General features: G+C 41.1%; 1 protein-coding gene across 1 annotated transcript; it reads left to right on the top strand.

Annotated features, from left to right (window-relative positions):
- The first annotated feature begins 179 nt into the window (after positions 1-179).
- Positions 180-26,109, top strand: LOC109073768 (pecanex-like protein 3). The gene is made up of 34 exons (XM_042710961.1): positions 180-2,153; positions 4,638-4,846; positions 5,066-5,171; positions 5,271-5,310; positions 5,421-5,482; positions 5,872-5,881; positions 6,199-7,947; positions 8,287-8,580; positions 8,667-8,724; positions 8,800-8,941; positions 9,016-9,327; positions 9,494-9,526; positions 9,615-9,786; positions 9,906-10,016; positions 10,206-10,297; positions 10,386-10,495; positions 10,588-10,693; positions 10,781-10,873; positions 11,091-11,241; positions 11,322-11,466; positions 11,654-11,831; positions 14,922-15,030; positions 15,340-15,469; positions 15,588-15,646; positions 15,737-15,952; positions 16,789-17,042; positions 17,131-17,361; positions 18,206-18,309; positions 20,587-20,734; positions 20,952-21,182; positions 21,929-22,203; positions 22,295-22,461; positions 22,567-22,961; positions 23,118-26,109. Exons 1-34 carry the CDS (start codon positions 2,001-2,003, stop codon positions 23,277-23,279), a joined length of 6,807 nt encoding a protein of 2,268 aa, XP_042566895.1. The 5' UTR covers positions 180-2,000; the 3' UTR covers positions 23,280-26,109.
- Positions 26,110-27,382: the final 1,273 nt, after the last annotated feature.

The following is a 27,382-nucleotide window of genomic DNA, read 5'->3' as shown; positions in this document are numbered from 1 at the left end:
AGATTGGCTAAGTGACGAATGTCAACAAGAAAGTTCAAAGTGAAGACGCTTTGGACTGTCATGTAGATTGATGAATCAAATCAGTGAGCTGCACTGGATGACAGACACCTGCTGCAGCCAATCGCATTGAAGCATCCGTTCTGTTCCTGTATGTGGGTGTAAACCGCAGCAGCCAATCGCGTTGCGGCATCAGTTCTCTTCCTGTAGGAGGGCGTTTGCTACCTGTGTGAATGAAGCGATTAGACACTGGAACTTAGCGAGCTCACATTCTGGGCTTTTTTCGCTGGAGTTTTTACACAGCGGCCCTGGACTTAACGAGGAAATGGCTGCTGTGGTGACCGCGTAGAGATATTTTGCGTTCTGTGTTTGTTTTTGTATTTTTCTTTTCGACATAAGGAGGTAGCACTCAGTGCTGCCGTTAGCCTATGCTAACTCGCGTTCAGTTTCGCGTTCCTGCGGTTTTCCTGCTCTCGTTTCTGGAGGAATTAACGCAGACCCTGTCGAGATCAACCATGGAGTGTTGACGGAGTTGAAGAGTGCACTTACATCGGATAATTTCGCTACAAAACACTTATGCCAAAGTCAGAGGTGTCTCACTACTGCTTGTAGCATGTTAGCGGTTCGGCTAGTGAGTGTCAGGTGATATTGAACTCTAAGAGGAATGCTAGCCTTCTAATTAAGCCGAGAAACTGATAAAATAGATTAAATATAATATTTACATCGCTTCTGATTGGTTTTACGCCTAACAAGTTGATTCAGGCTAAAATTTAATCGTTCAGCTGTTAGCGTTAGCGCTTTTGAAACACACGATTTGTTTATAGTTCTAAAATATTCGCATCCTAGTAACGTTTTCATTGAAGTGCTATTGAACCATTTGCTGGACATTTATCTCTCTAACTTACCGTCTTTTTTTTAGGCTCAATGTAATGTCAAAGCTGCTTCAGGCAAGATATCATACCTATGCTAACATTAGCTGTATGTTAGCATGTTAATTTGTATGGTTTAAAGCCAAAACCACTGAGGCATTTGTCAGCGTTCTTTTATTTAAACGAGTATTGCTTACAGAGGATGCTTATTGTTTTTCCTCCTCCAGCTGTAGAGATTGGCTACTGCCATACAGGAAAAGTTGAGAGAATATTCTGACTTTTTAGGCCTAGAGATGGCTGCTGGTTAAAAGAAATTAGCAGTCAATTAAAATATAAAACTCTAAATGGTGTAATATATACATATCTCTTGTTGGGGAACGGGAAAGGTTTACAGATTTGTTAGGAAAAACTAGAAATTGAATTCTCAGGACTCTGAAGCTGTATACCATATTTTCAATAGTTACAAAAGCATAGAAAGCCAATGAAGACTTTAAAACTTACTGCCTGTCTTTTCTCTGCTTTGCCAATAATAGTATTAAGATTGCAGGTGTTCAGTGATCTTATACATATCCGTTATCATCTCTGAATTTAGTTAAATATATAATAGCCCCCTAAACGAAACCTGAGACATCGTTTGTATTTTCTAGAAAACCCATATTAGGCTACTTTATCTAAATCAGACAACCATCTCATGCCTTAGTAACATGCCACAGATAGATTAAAATGACCATATTCAAAATAGCCTGTTGATCTTAAGTATGTCATCAGAACAGCTGGTTTATTTATGGAATTGTGTTTGTTTAAAGTGCTGGAAAGTCATAAAGAAACCAAACCAAGCAGTTTTGATGATTCCTCAGGATGAATGTTTTCATGTAGCCCTTGGGTCACAGTTGTGCCAAAAACTCTTGATGAACTTCACTACAAACAGGGGTCTGCTGGAGGAGCATGCAAGTAAACTGTTGATACTAAAAGAACACAGGTCTGAAGTTGTTTTGGAACGTCTCGCTTTCTGCTAATTTTTTTCATTACCAGTCTGAGAAAGTCCTTCCTGAGGTTCCCAATGGAAGTGCTGCACTAGAAACTTTGACAAGGGAACTTCAAGATCTCTGGGTTGTCTCATCCAGAAGCGATAATATGGGCTCTCAGGCTCTTCAGATATTGCGGCAGGGAGTGTGGGCCTCTCTGACCGGAGGATGGTATGTGGACCCTCATCAGAGTACCTTCTCGAACTGCTTTCATCTCTACCTCTGGATATTCCTCTTGGCCTTCCCATTTCTTCTGTACATGGTGAGTTTTTGCAGTAATTCTCCAGGTAACGAAGATCACCAGCCCATGTTTATGGAAAAATATGTTTAATACTGATGGAATGTCACTAATGTTGAGAAACTTTCCTTACCTGCTGGTCTTAAGGTTTACTCTAGAAATATGTTGAGACTGAAACTTTGTCCAGATGCATGACAGCTGCACATGTCATCAGATTTTATGATGCTACTTAAGTAATATTTTTCTATTAAATGTATTTTCTAAGTAGTTACAGTGACCAAAGCAACATCAATATTAAATGTTTCTTTTGCAACAAATCAGCGTATTGGAATGGTTTCGTAATGATCATGAAGCGATTTAAGACTGGAGTAATGACTGATGAAAATTCAGCTTTGACATCACAGGAATAAATTACAATTTAATATGCATTCATATAGAAAAAGTTATTTTAAATTGTAATAATATTTCACAGTATTACTGCTTTTACTGTATTTGTTAACTAATAAATGCAGCCTTGGGAAGCATTAGAGACTTCTTACAAAAACTTTTTACTGACACCAAACTTATATCCATTTTGAGAAATGTTGGTTATTTGACATTATTATTTAAGACATCAACAGTCAAGTTCATTCACAATTTTTTGTACATTAAACTATTACCTGAGCTCAGTGAAGGCCAGGGACACAATATTCTTTAAATCCAGGATATTTTTTTTAAATTTTATGTCCATAAATAGTTCATTCATAAGTCAAAAACCATGCCAAAATGCAACATATTTATCTTAACATTGTCAAACATCTTAAATTGGTTAAAAAAACAATACATCATAAATATATGGAATAGTATATAGAAAGATTGATTAATAATAATAAGATTCTGAGTTAGTTTTGGCCAGAACATACACAACATAACAGTGTTTTTTTTTTTTTTTTGCAAAACGCTATATATCCACCTTAGGCTATATTCTACTACTGTAATACCATTAAGAAAAGCTAGTGAATCAATGTTTTGTTTGTGTGTGTGTGTGATCAGTGACGTAGCCTGACAGCTCGCCTACAGTATAAACAATAAAATGGTAAACGTTTTTTAGTTAGTCTATTATCCTCTTTTTAAAAATGTTTTTTTGTTTTGATATTATCGTTAAATCACTGAGCAAACTCGGAGCACTTCACCGGCGGTGACTCTCTCCTCGCGTGACATCCTGAGCTCGCGCAGCATCCTGAACGTTCTATACAGCCTAACCGTTATATCGCACTTTGTAAAGAAACTGGGCTGGCGGATATCGCGTTTTGTGAAAAAATACATTTTTTAGTAGGCCTAAAATGTACATTTTTAAATCTTATTAATGGCAGCAATTCACACATAGATTAAGGTACATCTGAACAGTGATTTCCAATAATAAAATCCAAATGTCAAAAAATGGCGTTTATCGCGTTTTGCAACCGAACTCTTCATATATAATAATTGTCTTGATTAAAAGACAAAGCTGTATTTTAACATTCAGTAAAGTTCCTTTTCAAGGCAATAGCCCGTTTTAAAGTTTTACAGGATGTAAGGATAATCTCCTTACAAGCACAATGTTATTGATCAGATATATAAGAATCAATCATTAAAGTCCATGTAAAGCAATATTAAATATGTGTTGTTCTGAGTTTGTCACACCAGAGAAAAATGATTAGAGGAGGGGCCATGCTCAGTGGCTCCATACAGTGCTTCATCGAGACATGATTTCAGGCCCGCCCAAAAAATCCTGAATTCAGAAATGGTGAAAAACTGTTCAACGGTCTAACCCCACAATTCAGTACTACATAGTTTACAGTGTTTGTAATGTGTTTTCAGCAATACATTTCTAACATTTATAATGTGCTTCGAAACAATTCTCTGAATTGCCTTTACATGGACTTTAAATAGATGTCAGACTTCAGGAACACATTCCTTTGCCTCCATTGTTTTGTAAGTGTGGCAACCAGTTGATGATTATACAGCAAAGCATGTGGACAAACATGAAATGCTGTGACATCTCTCATGATGCACTTTTACTATCAAGTGAACCTCCATCTTGCCGCTCCTGTAACACTTCTAAGTTGACTGTTAAACATTTTATTGAACTTGACAGCTTTTAGTCATCAGAGAAAGAGTTTTTTCAGTTTTATAATTGTTTACGGTAATTGTCAACAAGAAAGCATAGGATTTTGATCATTTGCATCTTGTCTGTCTTATGCATTTTTAAATGTTTATTAATTAATGTATTAATAATTTGTTAATTACTCTTATATACTATGAAAATAGACTTATATGCTGACGTACTATAAACAACTCAAATGAATACATTTACCATTAGGTAAAGTTGTATTTTGCATACTGTTGAGACTTGCACAAGAACATTATGAAATCAGATTTATTGCACAAGTCCATTGTGGTCTACATAAGAAGCAGTGTCTAAAATGAAATTGAGGTTGTAATTTTTGCAACCACATTGATGTGATTCTCCCACTTTCATTCTTTTAGGCCCTTCCTGCCAGTTTAGTGGTGGCTGGTGTGTACTGCGCTGTGATAGCGGCCTTCTTTACGGCCATAAAAGCAGTGAACTTTCGACTGCATGCCATGTTTGACCTGGGCGAGATTGTGGAGAAGAGGCAGGCCTCGTTCACCACAGACCCCAATAGAGTGGAAGAAGGAGAAGAAGGCTCTGGTGCTCATGACGGAAGCCAGCGCAGGTAGCGTGTAACTATCTTATTATATTTTGTTTTTGTTGTATAGTTATAATTTTATGTTTTTCTGTTTGTCAGGTTGACGTTTTTAGTTTGTTGGAAGCATCATGCTACTGAGTCAGACATTCTTTAGGGATTTGTTGTTGGTGAACAGCTGTGGGTGATGTCAAGCAGTCGATCCGCTGTTGACAGTTTTTGCTCATGTCGGTATGCCTGTGCCTACAGGGACAGTAGTGTGGGTGTGGAAATGACAGTGTTCCGAAAGGTGAACTCCACCCCTCCTGTACGCTGCAGTTCCCAGCACTCACTATTTGGATTGAACCAGGTGTCGGTGAGGATATTGTTAATGCCAAACATTGCATGTCCTTTACAATTATTCTCCTTCACTCGTAGGAATTTCCTCTGACTCATTTACGTTTCTTTTGCCCAGGAATTTTTACCACAGCTTGAAGACCCTGGAGGCTCAAAGGGTACATTGTGTTGTTACTGTTGCTTTTTTTTAATAAACTAAACCAAATAGTTTGTTAACATGAACTGGTATGCTTACATTTAAATTCTTATCTGATTTTTAAAATTCCAGATATTAAAGAGCTCCTGCAGGAGCAAGGCAGTAGTAATGTGATCGTGACCTCTGCAGTTATAGTATTATTTTGACAAATAGTCTGTGGTAATATGTTTTAAGAACAGCCCCTTTACAGATCCCCTACATTAGAGGTGCAAAGATGGCCACCCACTTTTTCAGCAGCCATTGTTTTTAAAAATCTAATTCAGAAGTTGGTATGAAATGAACATTCACCTTATATATTTTGTAAATGCATGTCATGTATCTTATTGTAAATGCTTTGTCTATGTATGTTTTATTATAATTACATATATTTTTTTTTTTTCATTTTTTTTTTTTTTTTTTTACATTAAATTTTAATCAGTTTCACTCAGTCCCAGCCTCACTTACAATATGGAAGTTATTTCCATTTTATCACATAATAAAGAAAAAGCTCTAAGCTATAAACCATAAACAACCAGCTCTTGAGATTAATCACAGTATAATAAGCTTTTGACGCAAATAAGTTTTTGTTTTTTAAATCAGAACACAAAGATTCAGGTTTTTATACTTAAATTAACTACTTATTTCATGAAATATTGTCTGGTGTAATCAAATAAATAAATAAAACTACCGGCTTACACTCATTGGTAAGTATAAAATGTATTTTACATGTTTATTGCAAAATATTATAATAAAATATTGTAAATTAGATTAACTGAATAAATTAATAGCTTAAAATCAATGAATTAGTGAAATATCAGAATTGGTAAATTTTGCTGCATGTACCTCTAAACATCTCTACTGTACTCTGTAGTAAGTGCACGTTTTTTTGTCGTTCCAGGTGTGGTGCCATCCTGCTTGGCTGGGGATTACAGAGGGCTTATTGGTGTGGGTGATGTATTGTCGGGAGGGTTTAGTAGCGTGCACCCAACAAATTGTCCTTCCATCCCACCATCCCCATCAAGCCAAGAAGATGGAGATGAGAAGGACCAGGTGGATAATGGGGGTGTGGAGCAACTGTCTCAGCAGAGCCCTGATGGGGAGGGTCTAGGAGGCTACTCCCCCCTCGGACCTTCAGCTGAGTCTGAGAGTCTGGGAGATGCTCCTCTCAGCCCTCTCATCAAGAGTAGCTTGAGCGAGGAGCTAAGCGAGAACTTGTTGGGCTTGGGCCTTGACCCTGTCACTTTTGCTCCTGGTGCTGAGCACCCAGGCAGCCGCACCGGGGTGGCCCTGGCTGCAGGATCCACTGACAGCTGCTTTAGTGGAGGTGGAGCTGCCACAGACAGAGAGACTCTTAGTACGGTCAGTAGCTACCGCAGTGAGAAAACGGACTCAACCCAGCTTGAGAGCCCTTCAATGGGCCAGACGCCTAAACCCATGTCTAATGCTCCTTACACAGCTTTGCCTCAGGGTAAAGGCCCCTATCAGCAGCATGGAGATGTGCTCCAGGGCGGTAGTGACACGGATGACCTGTCTGACAGCGTGCTGCTACGCTCACCCTCCAAAGAGCTCTCCTCTAGGCAGGGCCTGGACAGAACTCTGGTGGAGGGGGAGGACCTTCCCCCTTTGCTTACGGACATTGCACAGCCCTCCTTGCAGGACTCATCACTGTATAGCAGCGGGACTTCTGAGTACTGCGATGTTGATGGTGGCATCCCCATACCCCCTCTTCCTCCTCCACGCCAGGCCAGCTCTGTACCGTCAGGGTTGGCACTGGGCTTGGTCTGCTCAGAGCCTGCTCTGCCGGTCTCTGCCCCATCCTACCTCCTAGCAGAGCCGCCGTCTCTGCAAGCGCAGCAGCAGGTAGTGCGACCTAAAGATCTGAAACTGCTACGTGCCGGTGGCAGTGTGGGTCACCGACCCGGTCGCAGGAAAGCTCCCCGTAAACGAGGCACTGCTGGCAGTAGCAGTTTCGACTGTGGCTCCTACCGCCGGCACCACAACCGTGGCCAACACAGAGACTACATTCCTGTACGCAGTCGGCTAGGTGCCAAAGCCTACAGTGAGAGCTTGTTTGAGGACTCCAGCGATGAAGATGATGGCAGTGACATGAGTGCTGGTTCTAGTCTTGGATCCCAGCGCCGCTTCAGCTCTGACGACGAAGACGATGATGAAGATGATGATTCTAGCTCCTCTACCTCCTGCTACTCCCATGATCTGGCGAATACCGGCATCGCTTCCCAACCTGTCCCCCCTCAAATGCCTAGCCCTGGAGAGGGGGAGGAGCCTGACACAGTAGGACCCTCCCATTCTCGCAGTGCTCAGCGCTCAGCCAGCACAGCCAGTGCCAAGACTCATGCCAGAGTGCTCAGCATGGATGGGGCCGGTGGAGGCTCCAACAACACAGGGAACCTTGCGTCTACTGTGCTTCCTTTACCTGTTTCTTCTGCTCCTGCCCCACGTCCACTCACCATCTCTAAATCAGATCTGGAGGCTCGGACAGTGCACTCAGAGGGCTTTTCCAGGGCCCATCATAGGCTAGACTCTCTTGGAGGCTCCTGGGCTGGGAACCAGACAGGCTGGAGGGCAGGAGAGCTGCTAGAAGAGGGGGCAGTAGGAGGAGGTGAAGAGCGAACAGATTCATTCTTAATAATTTGTATTAACAGCCTGGATTAGTTTTGTGATTTGTGGTGTTGTTCTTTTTTTCATTATTATTATTTTTTTAATTGTTTTAATTCACTAAAGTGTTTTTTTTTTCTCCCCATACTGTGTGAGTTCCTCATGATACCACCCCTGCAAATATATTTTTTGTTTATTATTATTTACTTTATTATTATGGTTTTCCTTTTGTTATTGTTTAATAATTATTTTAACTAACTAATTTCTGCTGTAGTGAATATTTAATGTTTTTTCTTTGCTTATTAAAATGGTTGTCTGTTTGTTTTTTTTTTTGTTTTATTAGGGGTGTTAAGTAAACGTGATTCTGTGAGCAGTGTGAAAAGGACACAGGCCATTCGCAGGCGTCATAATGCTGGTAGTAACCCCACTCCGCCCCCTTCTGCCATGGGCTCTCCTCCGAGTCTTCAAGACCTTCAGAGAGTCCGCACTTCCTCTCACTCCCGCACACGAACGCTCCCCTCTGCTCTGCACTTCGCTGCCTCATCCTTGCTGCTGCTGCCCCGCAGCGGTGTTCACGAGGCATCCACCTTCGATGACACCTCAGAGGGAGCTGTGCACTACTTTTATGATGAGAGCGGTAAAGAACAATTTGTGTTTCAGTGACACTGATTTAAATATGGCTTAGTTGTGGTGGTTTCTTCAATTAAAATGATCTAATTTCAGGAGTAAAGAGGTCTTATACTTTTGGGCCTGCTGGTGGAGGATATGAGGACCCAGTTCAGTAAGTCTTAAAACTTTTACCATTGGGGTGATATTCACCAGTCTCCCAGTATTTGACCCCTTTTTCTTGGCACAGGGAGCGAGAGCGACAGTCACAATCCTCTAGCTTTACCTCCACTGATGTACAGGAGGTGGCGCCAGCGCTGTCTATGCTGCAGCCCAGGCCGGTGGTCCTCCAGGGCATGCAGGTCCGCAGGGTGCCTCTGGATATGCCAGAGGTAAGTCTTGAATGTTCTAAGGGTTCATTTGGATTTTTCAGTTGTGATTCTTTGTTGTTTAGTTTTCTTTGTAGTTTGACTTAGATCATGAGTCCCCTCATGAATCCCAGGAGAACACACTGATGATTGAGGAAAAGGCCAAGCCTAAACATTATTACCGTTTCTGGTTGCTGCCGGGGAAATGGCTAAGAGTTCGTTATGACAGGCTTGCTTTGCTAGCCTTACTGGACAGGAACCGACGCGTAGGGGAGAATGTTTTTGCTGTGGTGTTGGCCAGCTTAGTGGCGTTCCTTGGCTTCCTGTTGCTTTTCCAGGGCTTCTTTAGGGACATCTGGGTCTTCCAGTTCTGCCTAGTCATTGCCAGCTGTCAGTACTCCTTGCTAAAGGTCAGTGTGAGCATTTTTGGAATGGTCTGTTTATGTTTGTTTTAGCAGTTTGTTATTTGTTTTTAGTTGTTGGCATCTCTTGATAATTGTAAGGTATTCACATGTCCCAATAGTGGTGTTGTGTTTGTGTTAATGTTGATCAGTCTTTTTTTCTGGTCCATTTCAGAGTGTGCAGCCTGATGCGGCATCTCCGATGCATGTGAGTATATGACTGTTTGTCCCATCTTTTCTTGGACCTGCCTAGTTGAAATCAAACAGAAATTAATTTAATGTGGTCTACATTGCAGGGCCATAACTGGATCATAGTGTACAGCCGACCAGTGTATTTCTGCTTGTGTTGTGTGCTGATATGGGTATTTGACCTGGTTGGCCACTCAGACAGTATGCTGCCTTTCACCCTCTATGGGGTCACCTTCTTTTCCGCCCATTTTCTGCTCTGCGCTAGAGACATGCTCATAGGTCTGTTTATTCTCTGAGATAGAGTGATGTTAATAGTTTTTTTGTTTTGGTGTTAAACCTTTCTTAATTGAGTTGTGCAAAATATAATAGCCTAATAATTCATACATTTTCCTTTGCAGTGTTCACCCTCTGTTTTCCAATCATCTTCCTGTTTGGGCTTCTACCTCAGGTCAACACGTTCCTCATGTGTTTGTTGGAACAGGTGGACATGCACATTTTCGGTGGAACTGGTGAGACATGCCTTATACATCACTAATGTTAGCAGTAACACTTTAAAAAAGCTATAGCTATGATGGTCCTGCTCAACTGGTACAGCATGGTGCTTGCAACTCCAAATTCATGGATTTGATTCTTTGGGACCTGGCAAACTGTACATCCTTGCACCACAAATGTGATGTCTTGTCATTTGTGTGTTTCAGCAACTACAAGCCCCCTGTCTTCAGTCTATAGTCTGTTACGCAGTATATTGGTGGCGGCTCTGGTTTATGGATTTTGCCTTGGTGCCATCAATGTAAGTGGGAATCTTTTTGTCTTTTTCACAGTAGAATTGTGTTTATTGGTGCTTCCTTTACTCGTTTTATGTGTTCGTGTATGTGTAGGCTCCATGGGGAGAGGCACATGTCCCGGTGCTCTTCTCTGTGTTCTGTGGCCTCCTCCTGGCCTTGTCCTATCATCTGAGCAGGCAGAGCAGTGACCCGACCATCCTCTGGTCAGCGTCACCACACATTCAAGATTTTCCAGTCATTTAACCACACCCGGCAGCTAATGTTCTATGTTTTTTTTACACTGTTCTCTGAGCAGGTCTCTGATCCGCTCCAAGTTCTTCCCAGAACTGGAGAGCCGAACACCAGAAGAGCCCTCATTAGAGATTAAAGACCCTCTCCCAGAGAAATTGCGCAACTCTGTGGTAAAAGCATTCTCCATTTGCATTTATCTTTTGCTAAATAGGCGTTCCAATGGCTTTTAAATGGCTTCCTTCTCTCTGACGCTGCAGAAAGAAACTCTTCACTCAGATCTGGTCATGTGCCCTCTTATGGCCATTATCACCTTTGCCATTAGTGCCAGCACCGTCTTTATTGCTCTGCAGGTCAGTAGGCCGTCAAGAATGTGATTTTGATTGTTAATATTCTCATTGAGAGAATGAGTCCTCATCCAAGGACTGAACATAATTTCTAGTCTTGTAAAGGTGAAAAATCTAGTTTATTGTTGCAAATCTAATTTCCCTGAAGTATGTTTTTTTTTTTTTTTTTTTTTTTTGTAAATTATTGTGGGAGTTTTAATGCGTTTCCTGCACCACTTTTCAGCCTGCTCTCAGTTTCGTCCTGTACATCTTGGCTGGGGTGGTGGGGTTCTCCACACACTACCTCCTGCCTCAGCTCCGCAAACAGCTGCCCTGGTTCTGCTTGGCCCACCCTGTGCTGCGCTCCAGAGAATACAGCCAGTTTGAGGTCCGAGGTGAGTAGTCAAAACTACACGCACAAACTTTTGTCTGAATGTGTGAACAAGTGTGATGGACTGATCTCTCTCTGTTTCAGATGCTGCTCAGCTCATGTGGTTTGAGAAGCTGTATGCATGGCTGCAGTGTGTGGAGAAGTATTTCATCTACCCAGCTGTAGTGCTCAACTCCCTCACCACTGAAGCTCACACTGTCAGCCAAAACCCTGACAAACCTGGAGCCTAGTAAGAACAGGAACATCCAGAATCCTCAAGATTTCTCTGAGTCCTAGTGTAGAGTAAAGCACAACACTAGCTTATGTTACTCTTCGTTTTGGAAGATTTTGAATTTTGGAAGGTTTTCCATGTGATCTCAGACTTTAGATTTCAGACAGTGATCATTGACAGTGACATCCTTTATTTGTGTCTTTAGTGGCCGCGCTCTATTCATCTCAGTGGCTGGAATGAAGCTGCTTCGTACGTCCTTCTGTGTCCCGTCTCAGCAGTATGTCACTCTGTGCTTCACCGCCCTCTTCTTCCAGTTCGACTACCCGCGCTTTTCACAGACCTTCCTCCTCGACTACTACTGCATGTCCATCCTCTTCAGCAAGGTCTGTCCACATCTGAATCTCTTGAGATGCCTTTAGGAGGGCCAATTTCAGCACTTGTAACATGTCCATTTCCACCATTCCGAAGACTTGTGTATATATACACTACCATTCAAAAGGGCATGTTTAGTCAGATTTTTTTAATTTTCTTGAAATTTTCACAATGGCTGCATTTATAGTATTTAATCACAATTAAAGGGATAGCCCCCCCCACCCCAAATTAAAATTGAATAATCATTTACCCGTGTGTTGTTTTATTGCCATATGCCTTTCTTTTTTTGGACCACAAAATTGGATTTATTTTATTTTATATGCCCGGCACATGCTTTTTCATACAATGGCAGTGTATGGCGATCGGCATCAAGCTTTTAAAAAAAGCTTTTTTTAAAAATGTATCACAGAGTCGTCCCATGTGACATGTGCCATTTATTCCAAGTATTCGGGAGTATATGTTATGGTTTGGTTGAGAAATAAACTGAAATTTAACGAATTTCCTGACCTTGGCTGTTGGTCTGTGTGCACAACTGCGCATTCAAGAGACTATTAGCACAGCAGTTGACTCCAACTTGCACAGGAAAAGCACACAAGTTGTGGAAAATCAAGATTAATAAAAATGTCCTTTTGTGGTCCAAAAAAAAGAATACGGCATTAGAACAACACATGGGTGAGTAAATTATTTAATTTTCATTTTTGGGTGAACTATCCCTTTAAGCGGTAAAACAGTAATATTGTAAAATTGTATTTAAATGTATATATATATATATATATATATATATATATATATATATATATATATATAAATGGAATTTATTTATTTGATTGTAAAGCTGAATTTTCAGCAGCCATTACTCCAGTCTTCAGTGTCACAAGATCCTCCATAAATCATTCTAATGTGCTGGTTTGAAACATTTCTTATTATTGTTAAAAACAGTTGTGCTGCTTAAAGGGGTCATATGATGCGATTTCAAGTTTTCCTTTCTCTTTGGAGTGTTACAAGCTCTTGGTGCATAAAGAAGATCTGTAAAGTTGCAAAGACTTAAAGTCTCAAATCCAAAGATATATTCTTTAAAAGTCAAGACTTGTCCACACCCTCCTAAAACGCCTCGTGTAAACACGCCCCCACATCTACGTCACTGGGTGGGAAGATTTGCATAACGACGCCCAAATGTTCACGCAAAGAAAGAAGTAACTTTTATTCTCGCTGTAGTATTGTTGTTGCCACCGCTGTCATGTTGTGGAGATGCTGTGTTTCATTGTGAAAGCGAAACTGCTTTGTTTGGCCTTCCAAAAGAGGATGATATTCGCTTTGTCATGCGTAGAGCTGATCCATGCAGGTCGCTGAGGAAATGCATCAACTTCGTGCTGTGGATCGCTGGATCGGCTTTCACCGTGGACGAAGCGGAGTCCAGCCTAGGGTCGTCACATGTGGTTGCCGCAAGCCTGCCGGCCACGCTGTTCTCAAGACTGCCTGCTGCCGTTCACTCAAGCCCGCAGTGTGTGACTCTGTATAATGCATTTTATGGAGGACTGTTTCCTGAACCTGCAGAGTAGCCTACAATGGGTCTGTGCTCAAAGGCTGTTGTATAAAGTGGGGCAGTTCCAACTTTGCAAGGACAGTCTGGCTGAAGGACAGTCTGGCTGACTCACAGCCTGTAAGTGCATTTTTTTATTTAAAGAATTTGTTTCACACGCGAGTTTTAACCAATGCAGAGTAGAGCTTGTTTGTCGTTTCTCCGATTACAAATGCAGACATGGTTTTATGTTTACGCGGTGCGATACATCACACAATGCGTAAAAACACAGTATAAGTCATTATAATCAGTAATTATGTCCCCACTGGATGCAACAAATGCCTCGTTTGTAATGGGTTTTATTGGTTTTGTCTCGTCATGCCAGGAGATGGCATCACAGTATGTTAAGGGGCGTAACATTGCTGTCACACGTTTGAGGTATTCATCATAAACATAAAACCATGTTTGCATTTGTGATCTGAGAAACGACAAACAACAAGCGCAACTCTACACTGCTCAAAACTCGCGTTTGAATCGTCAGTGGCAAATCCTTTAAATATGAAAACGTACTTACAGGCTGTGAGTCAGCATTACTTATCAGAACACCAGCATTGTAGGCTACTCTCCCAGGAAATAGTCCACATCCTCCGTAAAATGCGCTGCACACATCTGAATATTTGGGTTGAACTGTTCTGGAATAGTGTTGAAATCCAACTTAACCACTGATTTCTAATTGTGTCCTCTTTTGGAAGGCCAAACAAAGTATTTTCGCTTTCACAACAAAACACACAGTCTCCACAACATGGTGGCGGCAACAACTGCTAGAATCAAAGTTATGCCTTTTTTCTTTGCATGAACATGTGGGCAGTGTTATGCAAATCTTCCCACACAGTGACGTAGATGTGGGGGCGTGTTAAATTGAGAATTGAGGCGTTTTAGGAGGGCGTGGACGAGTCTTAACTTTTATAAAGACTCACACATCATACATCTAACAAATCTCGTTTGGATTGAGACTTTAGTCTTTGCAACTTTAGGCTTCTTATCTATTCAAGAACAGCTTGTAACACTCCAAAGAGAAAGGAAAACTTGTAATCACATCATATGACTCCTTTAATTTATTAAAAAAAAAAACTCACTGACCCAGACCTTTGAACAGTATTGTGTGTATAAATAAGTAGTTGAGACAGTGTGTCTGCCGGCATGTTTTTTAAAATCAACATCATTAAAATTTGGATTAATGTATAAGGACAACATTTATTATATGCAAATCATGTTACTGGCCTCTTTTAAGGTTTTCACCATTATAAAACACTTTTTATCCTCACTTGTTAATTATGATTAAGCTTGAAAGTGAAATGGATCTGATGTAATTTTTATTCCTAAAGACCAATTTTTTCCTTTTATTGTTATTCCAAAAGACAAAAGTATTCCTTTTGGTAGTTGTTTTGGTTATTGGTTGTTATTATTGTGAATTTTTGATGTTTTTGTTGTACTTTGTAACTTATACTCTTATTGGAGTGTGGGTTTGTCAAGCAAAAAGATGAAGACTGATGTTGCTGTCATCTCTCCTGTATGTGAGCAGCTGTGGGATCTGCTGTTTAAGCTGCGTTTTGTGCTGACCTACATTGCACCTTGGCAGATCACATGGGGTTCTGCTTTCCATGCCTTCGCTCAGCCATTCGCCGTTCCCCGTATCCTTTTCCACTGTTACTCATACACAGTCCTGAATGCTGATCTCATAACTTTGCCTGTTCTTTTTAATTTGTGCCCAATGGGAATGCTGACCTTTTTCAATAGAACAGCTGTACAATTGGTTTTGTTCTGGGCCACATGTTCCTCCTTAGCTCTTTTAGGCAGTTTTCACTCTTGGTTAAGTTACTTTTTGTCCATTCCTATAAATGTATAAATTATTTTTCCCCCCTCCACATTCAGCATGTTTAAAGGGTCTTGCCCTACAGTTGTTTTTCACAAATGCCCCTTAACTCCAGTTTTGCTCTCAGACTCAGCCATGCTGTTTGTGCAAGCTGTGTTTTCTGCTCTCTTTTCCACTCCTCTCAACCCTGTGTTGGGCAGTGCTGTTTTCGTTACTTCATACACCCGACCTGTGAAGTTCTGGGAGCGAGATTACAAGTAAGCCTTCAGAAATCTTGAGCAGATGTCAGCTGCGTTGTTTGTTTTGCTAATTCTGTCTTAGCTTAAAACGTTTGAAGACGTGACTTGAACCTTTAAATTCCATTTTATCCTTCAGCACCAAACGAGTGGATCACTCCAACACGCGTCTGGCCACACAGCTGGACCGCAACCCTGGTATGTGATCTCAGTAATACAGATCTTTCGTCAATCTACTGTCCTCTTAATCTATTCTCTAATTCTCCCCTTTATTTAACGCTTGGATAGGTGCTGATGATAACAACTTGAACTCTATCTTCTACGAGCATCTGACACGTTCTCTGCAGCACTCGTTGTGTGGGGACCTTCTGTTGGGCCGCTGGGGAAACTACAGCACCGGAGACTGCTTCATCCTGGCCTCCGACTACCTCAACGCTCTCGTACACATCATTGAGATCGGCAACGGCCTCGCCACTTTCCAGCTCAGAGGTTTGGAGTTCAGAGGTAAGCCAACAGAAGAAGGATTGGAACAAAATGCTGGAATACACTACATGACTTTTAAAAAAGATTTTAAAACACTAGCTCACAGACAAGGCTTAAGCCTAGTCCCAGAATAAAATGCATGTCTGGGCTGTTTAACCTGAAAGAAAATGGCAAAGGCATATCTTAAAATATGTCAGTACCGTTGTTTTGTCTCAAGATGCACACAAGTAATGTTATTTTTCTAAGTTACGTTTATAAAAGACACTTAAATGTCTTAATTGAAATATGGCCTAATCCTGGTTTAACCTAAGCCCTGTCTGTGAAACCAGGCCTAAGTGTCATAAACTTGCCAACTTTGTAGATGGTTAGAGTGAAAAACACTAAATGACTGAGAGTGACATACTACCTGACCTTTAAGTCATTCTGAACACAACAAACTTGCACAGAAATGTGATTTGTTGCTAGGAGGCACATGACAAATGATTAATAATGTGTTCTAAAATCGGCTCAAAATATCAGACGTTTGATATCCTCCGAAAGTCATGTAGCGTATTCCAGCCTTAAGACGTCTAAAAGCATGATTTACACTGAATCTAAAATATTATACTGCAGTGACCAATCTTTTTTTTTTTTGTTTATGGTTTTATGGTCATTTTTATTTGTATAACAAGAAAAAACTTGGTAAATAATAATTTGGCAGCGGAGTTGAATAATATGAATAGTTTTGGTGCATAAAATGCTTTCAGATACTTTATAGTTTCATGTTTAGCTACAACTCATTTGGCTTGAACAATTTTTTTTCACTCTTCATTCTTTTTTTTATTTGTATTTTTTCTTGAATGACCGTGTGTTTTCAGGAACATATTGCCAGCAGAGGGAGGTGGAGGCGATCACTGAAGGGGTGGAGGAAGATGAAGGCTGTTGCTGCTGTGAGCCAGGTCATCTCCCCCACATGCTCTCCTTCAACGCGGCCTTTGGTCAGCGCTGGTTGGCTTGGGAGGTGGCCGCCACCAAATACGTCCTGGAGGGCTACAGCATTAGTGACAACAATGCAGCTTCCATGCTTCAAGTATTTGACCTGCGCAAAATTCTCATCACATATTATGTCAAGGTCAGTTCCTCTCAGACGAGTGACTCAAATAAAACCTCCACTGCTTTGAGATGCAGAGCAATGATCGATCCAAAATTCTTCTCCACAGAGTATCATCTACTATGTGACCCGCTCTCCCAAACTGGAGGAATGGTTGGCCAACGAGACAGTGCAGGAAGCGTTGGGGCCCTGCCTCAGCCCTTCCTACGTGGATAGTGACCCCACCTTTAACCTAAACATAGATGAAGACTATGACCACCGTGCTTCCGGCATCACTCCGTCTTCCTTCTGTCTGGTGTACCTGGAGTGGATTAAATACTGCAACAGCCGCAGACAAACGGTATTTTAAAGATGGCCTTGTCTCACCTTTTTTAATGCTTTGCTGTTGACTGTTCCTGACTTGTAATTTGGTTACAAGGGAATCAAAAATTATCGCGTTTATTATCGAAGGCGATTCATCTGCGATAACGAACGCGATATTGCGTAGCTTGTCAGTGACCTACGGCTCTGTCTATTAAATGCTGCTCCATTTGAAAGCAGGTGATGGCGATTTAGCGGTAATCAGGGAACCGGCTTTACTGACGAAATGCGCATGACAATTGCATGCGCTATATCTCCCAGCCCTAGCAGCCGTTTATGAGCACTGTTTATTCATATTAAACATTTAAGCTAAACGTTTTCAAACTTATGGTGTACACTACAGTCTCCAGTCTCCATGCTCACAGTGTCCCAAACACAAATAATTTTTATATTTATTTATTTATATTTTCATTGTCTGGCTATCTGGGATTTTGGTATGGAGTTAAAGATTAGGATTATAATTTTTTTTTGGTAGTATTATATAACATTGTGAGTGTATATTAGCACCTTTTGTTGTTTTCTCGTGGTATCTGATAGAGCGTTTGGACACAGAAGCGGTGACACGTGATGTCAGACTTGGATATTCAGTGAATATATATATAGTGGAAGTGGATATTCAGTTATAGTCATAGCGCCACCAACTGGCAGCAGGAAGTTTGGCACATATAAATGACTTTGACACATTCCTCCTATATTTAGCACTTTAAATACATATTGCCCAGCGTTCACTGTTTTCCTAAGGCCACTGGGTGGAAGTGGCTCCAGGTGCGAGGACCCTTTCAATGCTGCTTGCAGCTTTAATTTTGTTTTGTCTTCTGTTACAGCCAGTTGAGAGTGAGAAGGATTCCCCTCTGGTCACACTCTGTTTTGGGTTGTGTATTCTGGGCCGTCGAGCTCTGGGCACCGCCTCCCATAGCATGTCAGCCAGGTAAGAGTTTAAACTGATTACAGAAATTTTGCTTAAGCTGACAGCTTATGTTTTTCAAATGCGTTGTGCACCATTCACACATTCAACAGTTTTACAGAATAGTTTTTTAGTGTTTCTATTGCTGCATGCCCAAATTTTATGCGGTATATAATAGGGCTGGACCAGAATATTCAAATATTCGTTTTGTAGGTTGGCATTCGATTTTCAATTTTGAGATTCGAATATTCTTTTTTTTTTTTTTTTTTTTTCTCGAACACCTGGCATCCCCCGCGAAGCGTTTGCCATTTTACCTTGAATATGAATAGCCCATTAGTGAACGTCATGATAGATTGAATAGGAAAAATAGAAAGCTAGTGTTTTTTTATATATAAAAAATAAGATAATGTAGGATTAAAATAGAATAGGAAGTGCTAGAGTTAGAGGGTTAAATAAAGATGGAACAGATGTGTTTTAGTCGTTTCTTGAAGATAGCTAAGGACTCGGATTGAGTTGGTCAGGTCATTCCACCAGGAGAGAACAGTTAATGAAAAAGTCAGTGAAAGTGATTTTGTGCCTCTTTGAGATGGCACAATAATGTCTCGTTCACTTGCAGAATGCAAGCTTCTAGAGGGCACATAACTCTAAAGTAATGAATTCAGTGGTGGTTTTGTAGGCAAACATAATGCCTTGAATTTTATGTGAGCAGTGGTAGCCAGTGCAAACTGATGAACAGAGTTGTGACGTGCGTTCTTTTTGGCTCATTAAAGATTAATCTTGCAGCTGTTTGGATTAATTGTAGAGGTTTGATAGAAGTGGCTGGAAGATCTGCCAAGAGAGCATTGCAATCGTCCAACCTGGATAGAACAAGAGCTTGAACAAAGAGTAATGTTGCATGTTCTGAAAGAAAGGGCCTGATCTTCCTAATGTTGTATAAAGCAAATCTGCAGGACCGGGCAGTTTTAGCAATGTGGTCATCAATCATCAATCACAACTCCAAGGTTTCTAGCTGTTTTTGGAATTATGGTTGATGAGCCTAGCTGGATGGTGAAATTTTGATAAAGTGATGAGTGTTGAAACCACAAGCAGTTCTGTCTTAGCCAGGTTGAGTTTAAGGTGATTTCCAACATTTGTTTTCCAACAAAGCCCCTTTCACACTGCATGTTGGACCCCGGAAAATTGCCGGGTTGCCTTCTGTGTGAAGCAAACATGTCCCGGGATTGATTCCGGGATCGATCCCGGGTTGGGAACCTAGTAACATTGCCGGGTTCAGTCCCGGAATGAGCTCTGTGTGAACAAAAGCCAGAACTAATGCTGTAAAGGGTGTGTCATAGTGATGACTTACGTTATCGCGGGACTCTTTTACCAGGTGTTTTACAGGCAGATCAGCATTCGCGACAAAAAAATATGTACAAACTGTAATGAAGCAGAGATCAGTTAGTTCCTCACTTTTCGCACTGATGCTGAGATCGTTCGCCAGCTTAAGTTAAAGTTAACGTGCCTAGCGTTTTCGACTCATACATTACACATAACATCCTGATGTCACGTGTCTTTATGGGAACTTTACGGGTTGTGTGTGAATGTACGCACATATTCTGGGTAATCACTGGCAGTGTGAAAGGGGCAAAATCTAGCGACCCGGGAACAATTGCCGGGACACATTACCCGTGTATTTTCCGGAATCGCAGTGTGAAAGGGGCTCAAGAAATGTCTGTTAGACATGCTGAGATGTGAGCGTCATCAGCATAGCAGTGATATGCAAAGCCATGTTTCTGAATGACAGAACCTAGTGATGCCATGTAGACAGAGAAGAGAAGTGGTCCAAGAACTGAGCCCTGAGGCACCCCAGTAGTTATTAGTTAAGCTAGTAGTTTTTGCTGTGGTATAGAAGTACTTAAAGTAAGCTTTTAATAAAATTTATTTATTTATTTTTTGCTGATCTGAAAAATTATCTGATCAGTGACTCAAAATCTGTAATATGATCAGAACCATGAATTTTGTTATCAGTTGCACCACTACTAGCTGGTGCATAATCACTGCTTGTTTGCATGAAATTAAGCTTTTCTCAGCCTTATGCATTGCTGGACATGGCTACTTTATATCACTGCAGCTCTCATTGGCTTCCAGTCACTTAATTACTGATTATTTGTTTTTGATTTGTGATTTAAATTATAAACCATTTTTATTGGCAATAGGTCATAAACATTTATTTAAATGTGATTTTCTTGCTTTTTTGTTTTTTTTTTGAGTGGGATTTTGTTGTAGATGTAAATTCACTGATTCTTTTTCTTATACGGTCAGCTTGGAGCCTTTTCTCTACGGACTTCATGCCCTGTTCAAGGGCGACTTTCGTATCACCTCTCCTAGAGATGAGTGGGTTTTTGCAGACATGGATCTGCTGAACAGGGTGGTGGCTCCAGGTGTACGGATGTCCCTCAAACTGCACCAGGTACAGCTTAGGCATTTATACATCCCTACTGACTTTAAGTTTCTAGGGTAACACAGTGATATTTTCATAGCTTGCACTAAAATAGACTTTTGGTGTGGTACAGTAAACTTCATGCTGTATTAAATAAAAGTAGTCTGATGATGATGCAATTATGGAATGGATCTCTGGTTTACTTGATTCTCATGAGCCAGTTTTTTGTCTCTTGTTTACTCCACAGGATCACTTCACCTCTCCTGATGAGTATGAGGACCCAGTGGTGCTGTACGATGCCATCACTGCTAATGAAGAGAAGATGCTGATCTCTCATGAGGGCGATCCTGTGTGGCGCAGTGCTATTCTGGCTAACATGCCTTCTCTGCTTGCTCTCCGCCACGTTATGGATGACGGAAGTGATGAGTACAAGATCATCATGCTGAACAAACGCTTCCTCAGCTTCAGAGTCATCAAGGTGCTTTGCTGCAGAAACCTGTTTACTGGCATGTACAATTAGAGCTGTGTGATATATCGAATATTAGCGATAATATCGGAATAATTTTGATGACAATGTAAAACTTGAAAATATTGTGAATATCGAATATTTCGATTTCAAGCATATATGTCCCAAAAGAACGTGGCGAACGTCCAAAAAAGGAACATGTAACTGCAGACTGCTCTACACAGTTCGTGTTTTTTAGTGCCAGTGGGAACATAGTTTCATGCCACAGAGCTTCTCTTAAAACCACAGACAGTTAACAGACTTGTGTTCTTAGCTAAAAAAAAAAAAAAAAACTTAAAAAGCAAATAAATAAAATACTTATCCCAGTTTAATTATTTGCCCCAGTTTAAATTGTGAATTGCATGCACTAAAAAAGTTGTACTTGTTTTGCACTACTTCAGTTAGGCCTACGTGTGTTTATTTAATAAAAAGCAGTAAGTGATCACTTGGTCTAGATTTTTTTTTAACTGCTTAAATTAGATGTTCAATCTAAAAAAATTTTTTTTAATGGGGCAAAAGAAAATCATGTTTTTTTTTTTTAATTATTATTTAATTATTATTATTATTTAAATGCAAATGCAAACATATCGAGATATATATTGAATATCGTAAAAAAAATATCGAGATATAATTTTTTTTTTACATCTCGCCCAGCACTATGTACAATATATCTTCTTGTGGCATTGCCATAACTAATCTCTCTCTGTTGCTTCTTTTAGGTGAACCGGGAGTGTGTGCGCGGGCTGTGGGCCGGACAGCAGCAGGAGCTGGTCTTCCTGCGGAACCGGAACCCTGAACGCGGCAGCATCCAGAATGCCAAGCAAGCCCTGAGGAACATGATTAACTCGTCCTGTGACCAGCCCATCGGATACCCTATCTATGTCTCCCCACTCACCACCTCCTACGCCGGGGCCCATGTCCAGCTACGTTCTGTCTGGGGAGGCCCTATCAGTCCTCACAACATTTACACGTGGTTCATCAGCAGCTGGGACAGGTCGGGCATCACAAGTGTGCATTATGGCATGTTACAGCACATTTTAGGTGTCCGGAGTATTTTTTATTCATATGCTCTCTGTTCTCTTCAGGCTTCAGAAGGGATGTGGTGCCGGATGTAACAGTGGGGGGAATATTGAGGATTCAGATTGTGGTGGCGGCTCTACCTCCATCAGTAACAACCCTGCAGCTCATCCTCCCCAGAACACAGCGTCCAGCATCACTCAGCCTCATCCCACTACTGTACAGCCCTTGATGGGTACGACATGCTTCTCTTGTACTGTTAATGTATCATCATCCACCTCAGATCAATAAAGCAATGATGTGTGCAGGCTGTAAGTTTCACTTTTCCCTTCCTTTCTAGGGACTGACAACCCCGTTGGACCTTCCTGGCCGCTGCATCCCCAGCCCCTCCCACTTGCCCTGCTCAGCCAATCAGAGGGCAGGATGGATGCAGGGCTGGTTAGCTCCTTGCACCGAACCTCTTCCATCCATGGGCTTTTGGGGCAACACCTGTCCAGCTCCCAGCTGTCTTTCAGTAGTTCGGTGGCCCTGCCGCCTGCAGATCGCTTCTGCCCCAGTAGCCTGCAGGACAACCCCAGTCATAGGGCGTCTCAGAGGGGCCTAAGCCTAGGCCAGGGCAGCGGGCTGCCCTATGAGGCCCTGTACAGCAAATGGAGTCTGCCAGGGAGGAAAGGATTTAACGGACCTGCTGTAATGGAAGGGGATGGCTCAGTATCACAGAGCATATGCACACAGGTTAGGACGCATGCTTACATCACATAAACGAATGCAGCTTTGGTGTGCATGAGACTTCATAAACATTTAAAAATCTACACTCCCAAAGCTTTGACTTGTAGTGTATATATATTAATATTAATAACCCATTAATTATTTATTTTTCTGTTTTCATAGCCTTTGCAGCCTCCCCTCCCTGTCCTGCCCTCTGATGTCAGCCCAACACTGGATCCAGTGGGAGCAGTCATACCCTCTGAGACTACGCCCCTTACATCATCAGACCCGCCCAGTACACGGGAGGAGTCTACAGAACTGCCTTTACTTGAGCGCCTCCGCTGAGCCTGCACAGCACGACCAGTGCAGCTAGGATCAGACGAGCCCATGGACATCCTTGCCATCCAGAAGGAGCGAGCTAGGATGAAGTCGAGCTGAACTTATCAACCTTTTTTATAATTAAAGCATCTTCAGTCAGTTTTGCGTATATTAGGATGTTTCTCGCAAGTATCCTTAATAAACACATCACCAGATACAGAAGCACACTAGAAGAGTGCTGTGTTAGGTAATGAACTCTGGACTGAGCTCTCCTTAGCTTCTTTGGCTACTGTTTTGGCCTCCAGGCCCATAAGCCAAAAAAAGTGGCCAGTCAGTGCAATCTTAAGGGATTTTCTTTTCTTATATAAAGAGGGTCAGGTCATTAAATCAAAGCGAATCGGTGACCTGTACCACCAGCAGTAACAAAAAGGGAACTCCCCTGTCCTCTGTAGCAGCCTTAAACCTACTCAAGCTTTTGTTTTTACCCCCACACCCAGTTCATTGCTAAACATACACAAATGCTGCGCATCAGCTGTATTGTGGAGGATTTCTCCCTTTGATCAAAGCCCAGAGCTTGCCGCCACATAAGTCACTGTCCTTTCAAGACCAAAGGACTCAAATTTGATTCCCCCTCACTGAGCCGTCATTCAGTAGCTCACACATTCCAGCAAAGACATTCAATCATGTCGGCAGCCCATCAGACGTGCTTATGCTCTTAAATGACAACCACGACCATTTTTCAGCAAGCTTCAGGGAAAAGACTTGAATATACACACACATACTCACTCACATGCACACTTCCCTCATCACCTGGTGCTCCCTTCATAGTTTACAGCTGGCTCAGGTGAGGATGGTGGGGCTTGCGATTTGTAGAATAGGTGGGACAGAGTAGACGTCATCAAACCGGTGGTTAGTCTTGTTTTTTTTTTTTTTTTTTTTTATTATTATTATTATTTCTTTTAGACTTTCTTTATTTTCTTTATACATCCCACAGGAAATCAGACTACCTGCTAAATTCCTAAACTGCTCCCTACGGAATGGGCTCTGATGGTGACGTAGTGGGCCGGAGCACATGAGGGCTTCCTGGCCTCCCGTCAGGCTTTTTCCTGCTGCTGCAAGTGCCTGCAGTTTGTCTCCCTCTACTGCAATACTACTGCTACTGCACCACCCCCTCTACTACTAATAAAACTAACCAAACTACTGCTTTGACTTCTAAACTCCAGCGTTTTAGTTGGAAGAACTTGATAAGGGAAAAAAAAAACAATTCAGATTTACCGATTCTAAAGACAAAGGTTTATTTGATTTCTGACAGAGTGGCTGTTTTTTGTTGATTGTGCTGATACTAGCTGGACATGAGTGAACTGTAACCTTTGCCCCCATTCATGAATCCACCGGATTGTGACTAACTAATTCCTTAAATCTGTGTGTAATACAACTGGAAGGTTAGATGTCATTCTGATGTTAAATATCTGCTGTTGGGCGAACGAAGCTCAGACCGCCTGCTGTGGAAAGCAGGGCACTTACTGCCTCTACAACAACAAACATATCAAATGCTCGCAGTCAAACAATACAGCACTGACATCAGCCTGGAATAGCTGCGACGTGTCGATGTAAAGGAGCTTGAAATATCCCATGAGCTGTTTAAAGTGGTTTTGAGATTCCGAAAGCCATTCCGCTCTTCTTCACCATACAATTTCCTAGCTTAAAATGATTGACGTGGCTGAGCTGTGCTCTGAAAAAGGCTTTCCATCGAACGATATGGTTTGAGAGTCAGCATTCGGGGGCTGCCATGGGATAATGGTGCCTTCCAATTTGACGGGCGGTGTTCAGGTGAAAGAGAAGGATTTTTGCTGGAATTTTTACAGTGGTTCCACAGAGTATGGCAAAATTATGCGCTTTTTCTGCTGAGAAGTCCCATTTTATTAATTTTACCAAGCTTATGCATTCAATTTGGGCAATTCTTGCTCGATCAACATCAAGTTTTGATGTGATATGAGCTTCTAGCTTCTTTAGTGCCAGTAGAGGCAGTTCACACTGAATTGATTGTGCTCACATATTCATATTCTCATTTAAACCACCAATTGTTAGTAGGTTCATAGAGTCTCTCCACCCATCACAGACCATATCACAAGTTGTTTGAACACTAAACATGAAGTCTCTCTGCAGATCGTGCGGCTTAGTCTGTTTCCGATCACCACCATGCATTCTCTAGTCCATCTCAAGTCATGTAGTCTGCCAAGCAAACCTGGCTCGTTTACAGCCTCTTGCGATGGACTTCAGTAGCTATCGAGCGTTTGGTTCAAGGCCTATCGACCTATTTCTCTCTTTCCATCAGGACCAGTTCTCTCATCTTTAGGGTGACTTTTCCAAAGCAACAGGGAGTACTTCTCTTACTGGGAGAAAGCACAAGTTACTGGATAGTGGTCAGTGATTTAAAAGGGATCTGATCAATCTCTGCCATATATGTACAGCATGTTTTGTATATAAATATATTTAAAATATATATATATAAATCTATTTTATTATTATTGTATTTCTGGTTATTTTTCAATGGAGGACACTACTTTGAGTCTTAGGGGAGTCATGCTTCGGTGTATCTGTGCTTGCGGAGGGGTCTGACATAGAATCATGAAGTCTGGGGAATGAATCAGTTAATACTGCTTTTGCACAACTATTGTAAAATAGTGTACTTTTTTATTTTAGTTACATGGGGGATTGTTTTATTTAAAAACTGTTATTCAATATTCAAAGTTATGTACAGTTTTTTTTATGTGATTTTTTTTTTTTCTTTTTTTCTCCTATTTAAATTAAAGATTTTTTGTGTCATTGTTTGCAATACAGCCATTTTGTAAATCCATTGGTTTTTCCCTCACAGTATTGTCATGTCAAGATGTATTTAGAGGGTGGTAAATTCAATCCACAAACTACATAGGAATAAGAAGTCAACTTGATATTGATTAGTAGCATTACAAGTGACTAATTTGACCTGTTATCTATTTGATTAATTTATTTTAAAAAATTAGCAATTTAATATATATACATTAGTAATTTATATTAATGTTATTTGTACTATGGGGGCCGTTGAATGCTTGAATCTGATTGGCTGATGAACGTTCTGAGGTGTGCAATTATTTTCTGGGGAACGCACAGCGAACATAGTTCCAGGCAGCTCTCTTGACCACATTACAGTTCCATATCACTTTCCATAGTAAAACTGTAATAACGGAAATTATAGGACTAACAAAAACAACATGACAGACGATTTTCTCTCTCGCTCTCTTTCTAATAACTTCATTAATAACTGCATTAGAATGCTATCAATGGCTCAAGCCTCGATTACCAGCTTTAAAATGACATTTTGGAACCAGCAAAAGAGGTGTTGGATGAGATGCAGAAGAAATAATCCCACTCATAATAGCGATTTAAGTACAAAAACCAGACGAATCCCTTTAAATATAACATCTGATCGATGTCTTGAGGTGTGGTAACCGTAGTATAAGCGGAATAATTGACTCTGGGCCGTTGAAGTGTTAGAAAGATAATGCACAGTGTGCATTATTTTTCTAATAATTCAACGGCCCAGAGTCAATTATTCCTTATGTATAACAAAATGGAAACATGCAAAATATTTTATATTAAGTCATAAATGATTATTTTCAGGCAAACTAAAATTGCTGCTTTTATGTTTCTTTTTATGTAGTTAAATTGGAGGTTTAATGCCAAAAGCAAATGCAATAGTTACAATCAGCTTTAAAGGGATACTCCACCCCAAAATGAAAAACCGTGTCAAGGTCCATTAAAGCCATTATCAGAATACTCCATCTGCCATCAGACATGCAGTCTGGATTATATGAAGCGACGGGAACCCTTTTGTAAGTGAAGAAAACAAAAATAACCACTTTATTCAGTAATTCCTTTGTCATTGGTCTCCTCTCTGCCTCTTCCTATCACTGTATGCTGTGTATGCTCTTCTGTGTCATCTGTGCCACAAGGATGCGCTGTTTCTATGTGTATTTAGCTTTGATTTGAAATAAAACAGCACATCCTTGTGGCGACATGGGGGTAAATGATTAATGACAAAATTTACATTTTGGGGTGGAGTATCCCTTTAAGCCATGGGTGTTACCGGA

This window comes from Cyprinus carpio, chromosome A21, assembly GCF_018340385.1.
Source record: "Cyprinus carpio isolate SPL01 chromosome A21, ASM1834038v1, whole genome shotgun sequence".
Taxonomy (NCBI): Eukaryota; Metazoa; Chordata; class Actinopteri; order Cypriniformes; family Cyprinidae; genus Cyprinus; species Cyprinus carpio.
Note: the sequence above shows the minus strand (reverse complement) of the source record. Positions and strands in the feature narration are given on the sequence as shown.

Excerpts from the sequence above, each read along its gene's own strand:
- LOC109073768 (XM_042710961.1), top strand. The coding sequence starts at position 2,001 with ATGGGCTCTCAGGCTCTTCAGATATTGCGGCAGGGAGTGTGGGCCTCT. Across the intron at positions 8,581-8,666 it reads CTACTTTTATGATGAGAGCG|GAGTAAAGAGGTCTTATACT; the intron begins GTAAAGAACAAT and ends ATCTAATTTCAG. Across the intron at positions 11,242-11,321 it reads CAGCCAGTTTGAGGTCCGAG|ATGCTGCTCAGCTCATGTGG; the intron begins GTGAGTAGTCAA and ends TCTCTGTTTCAG.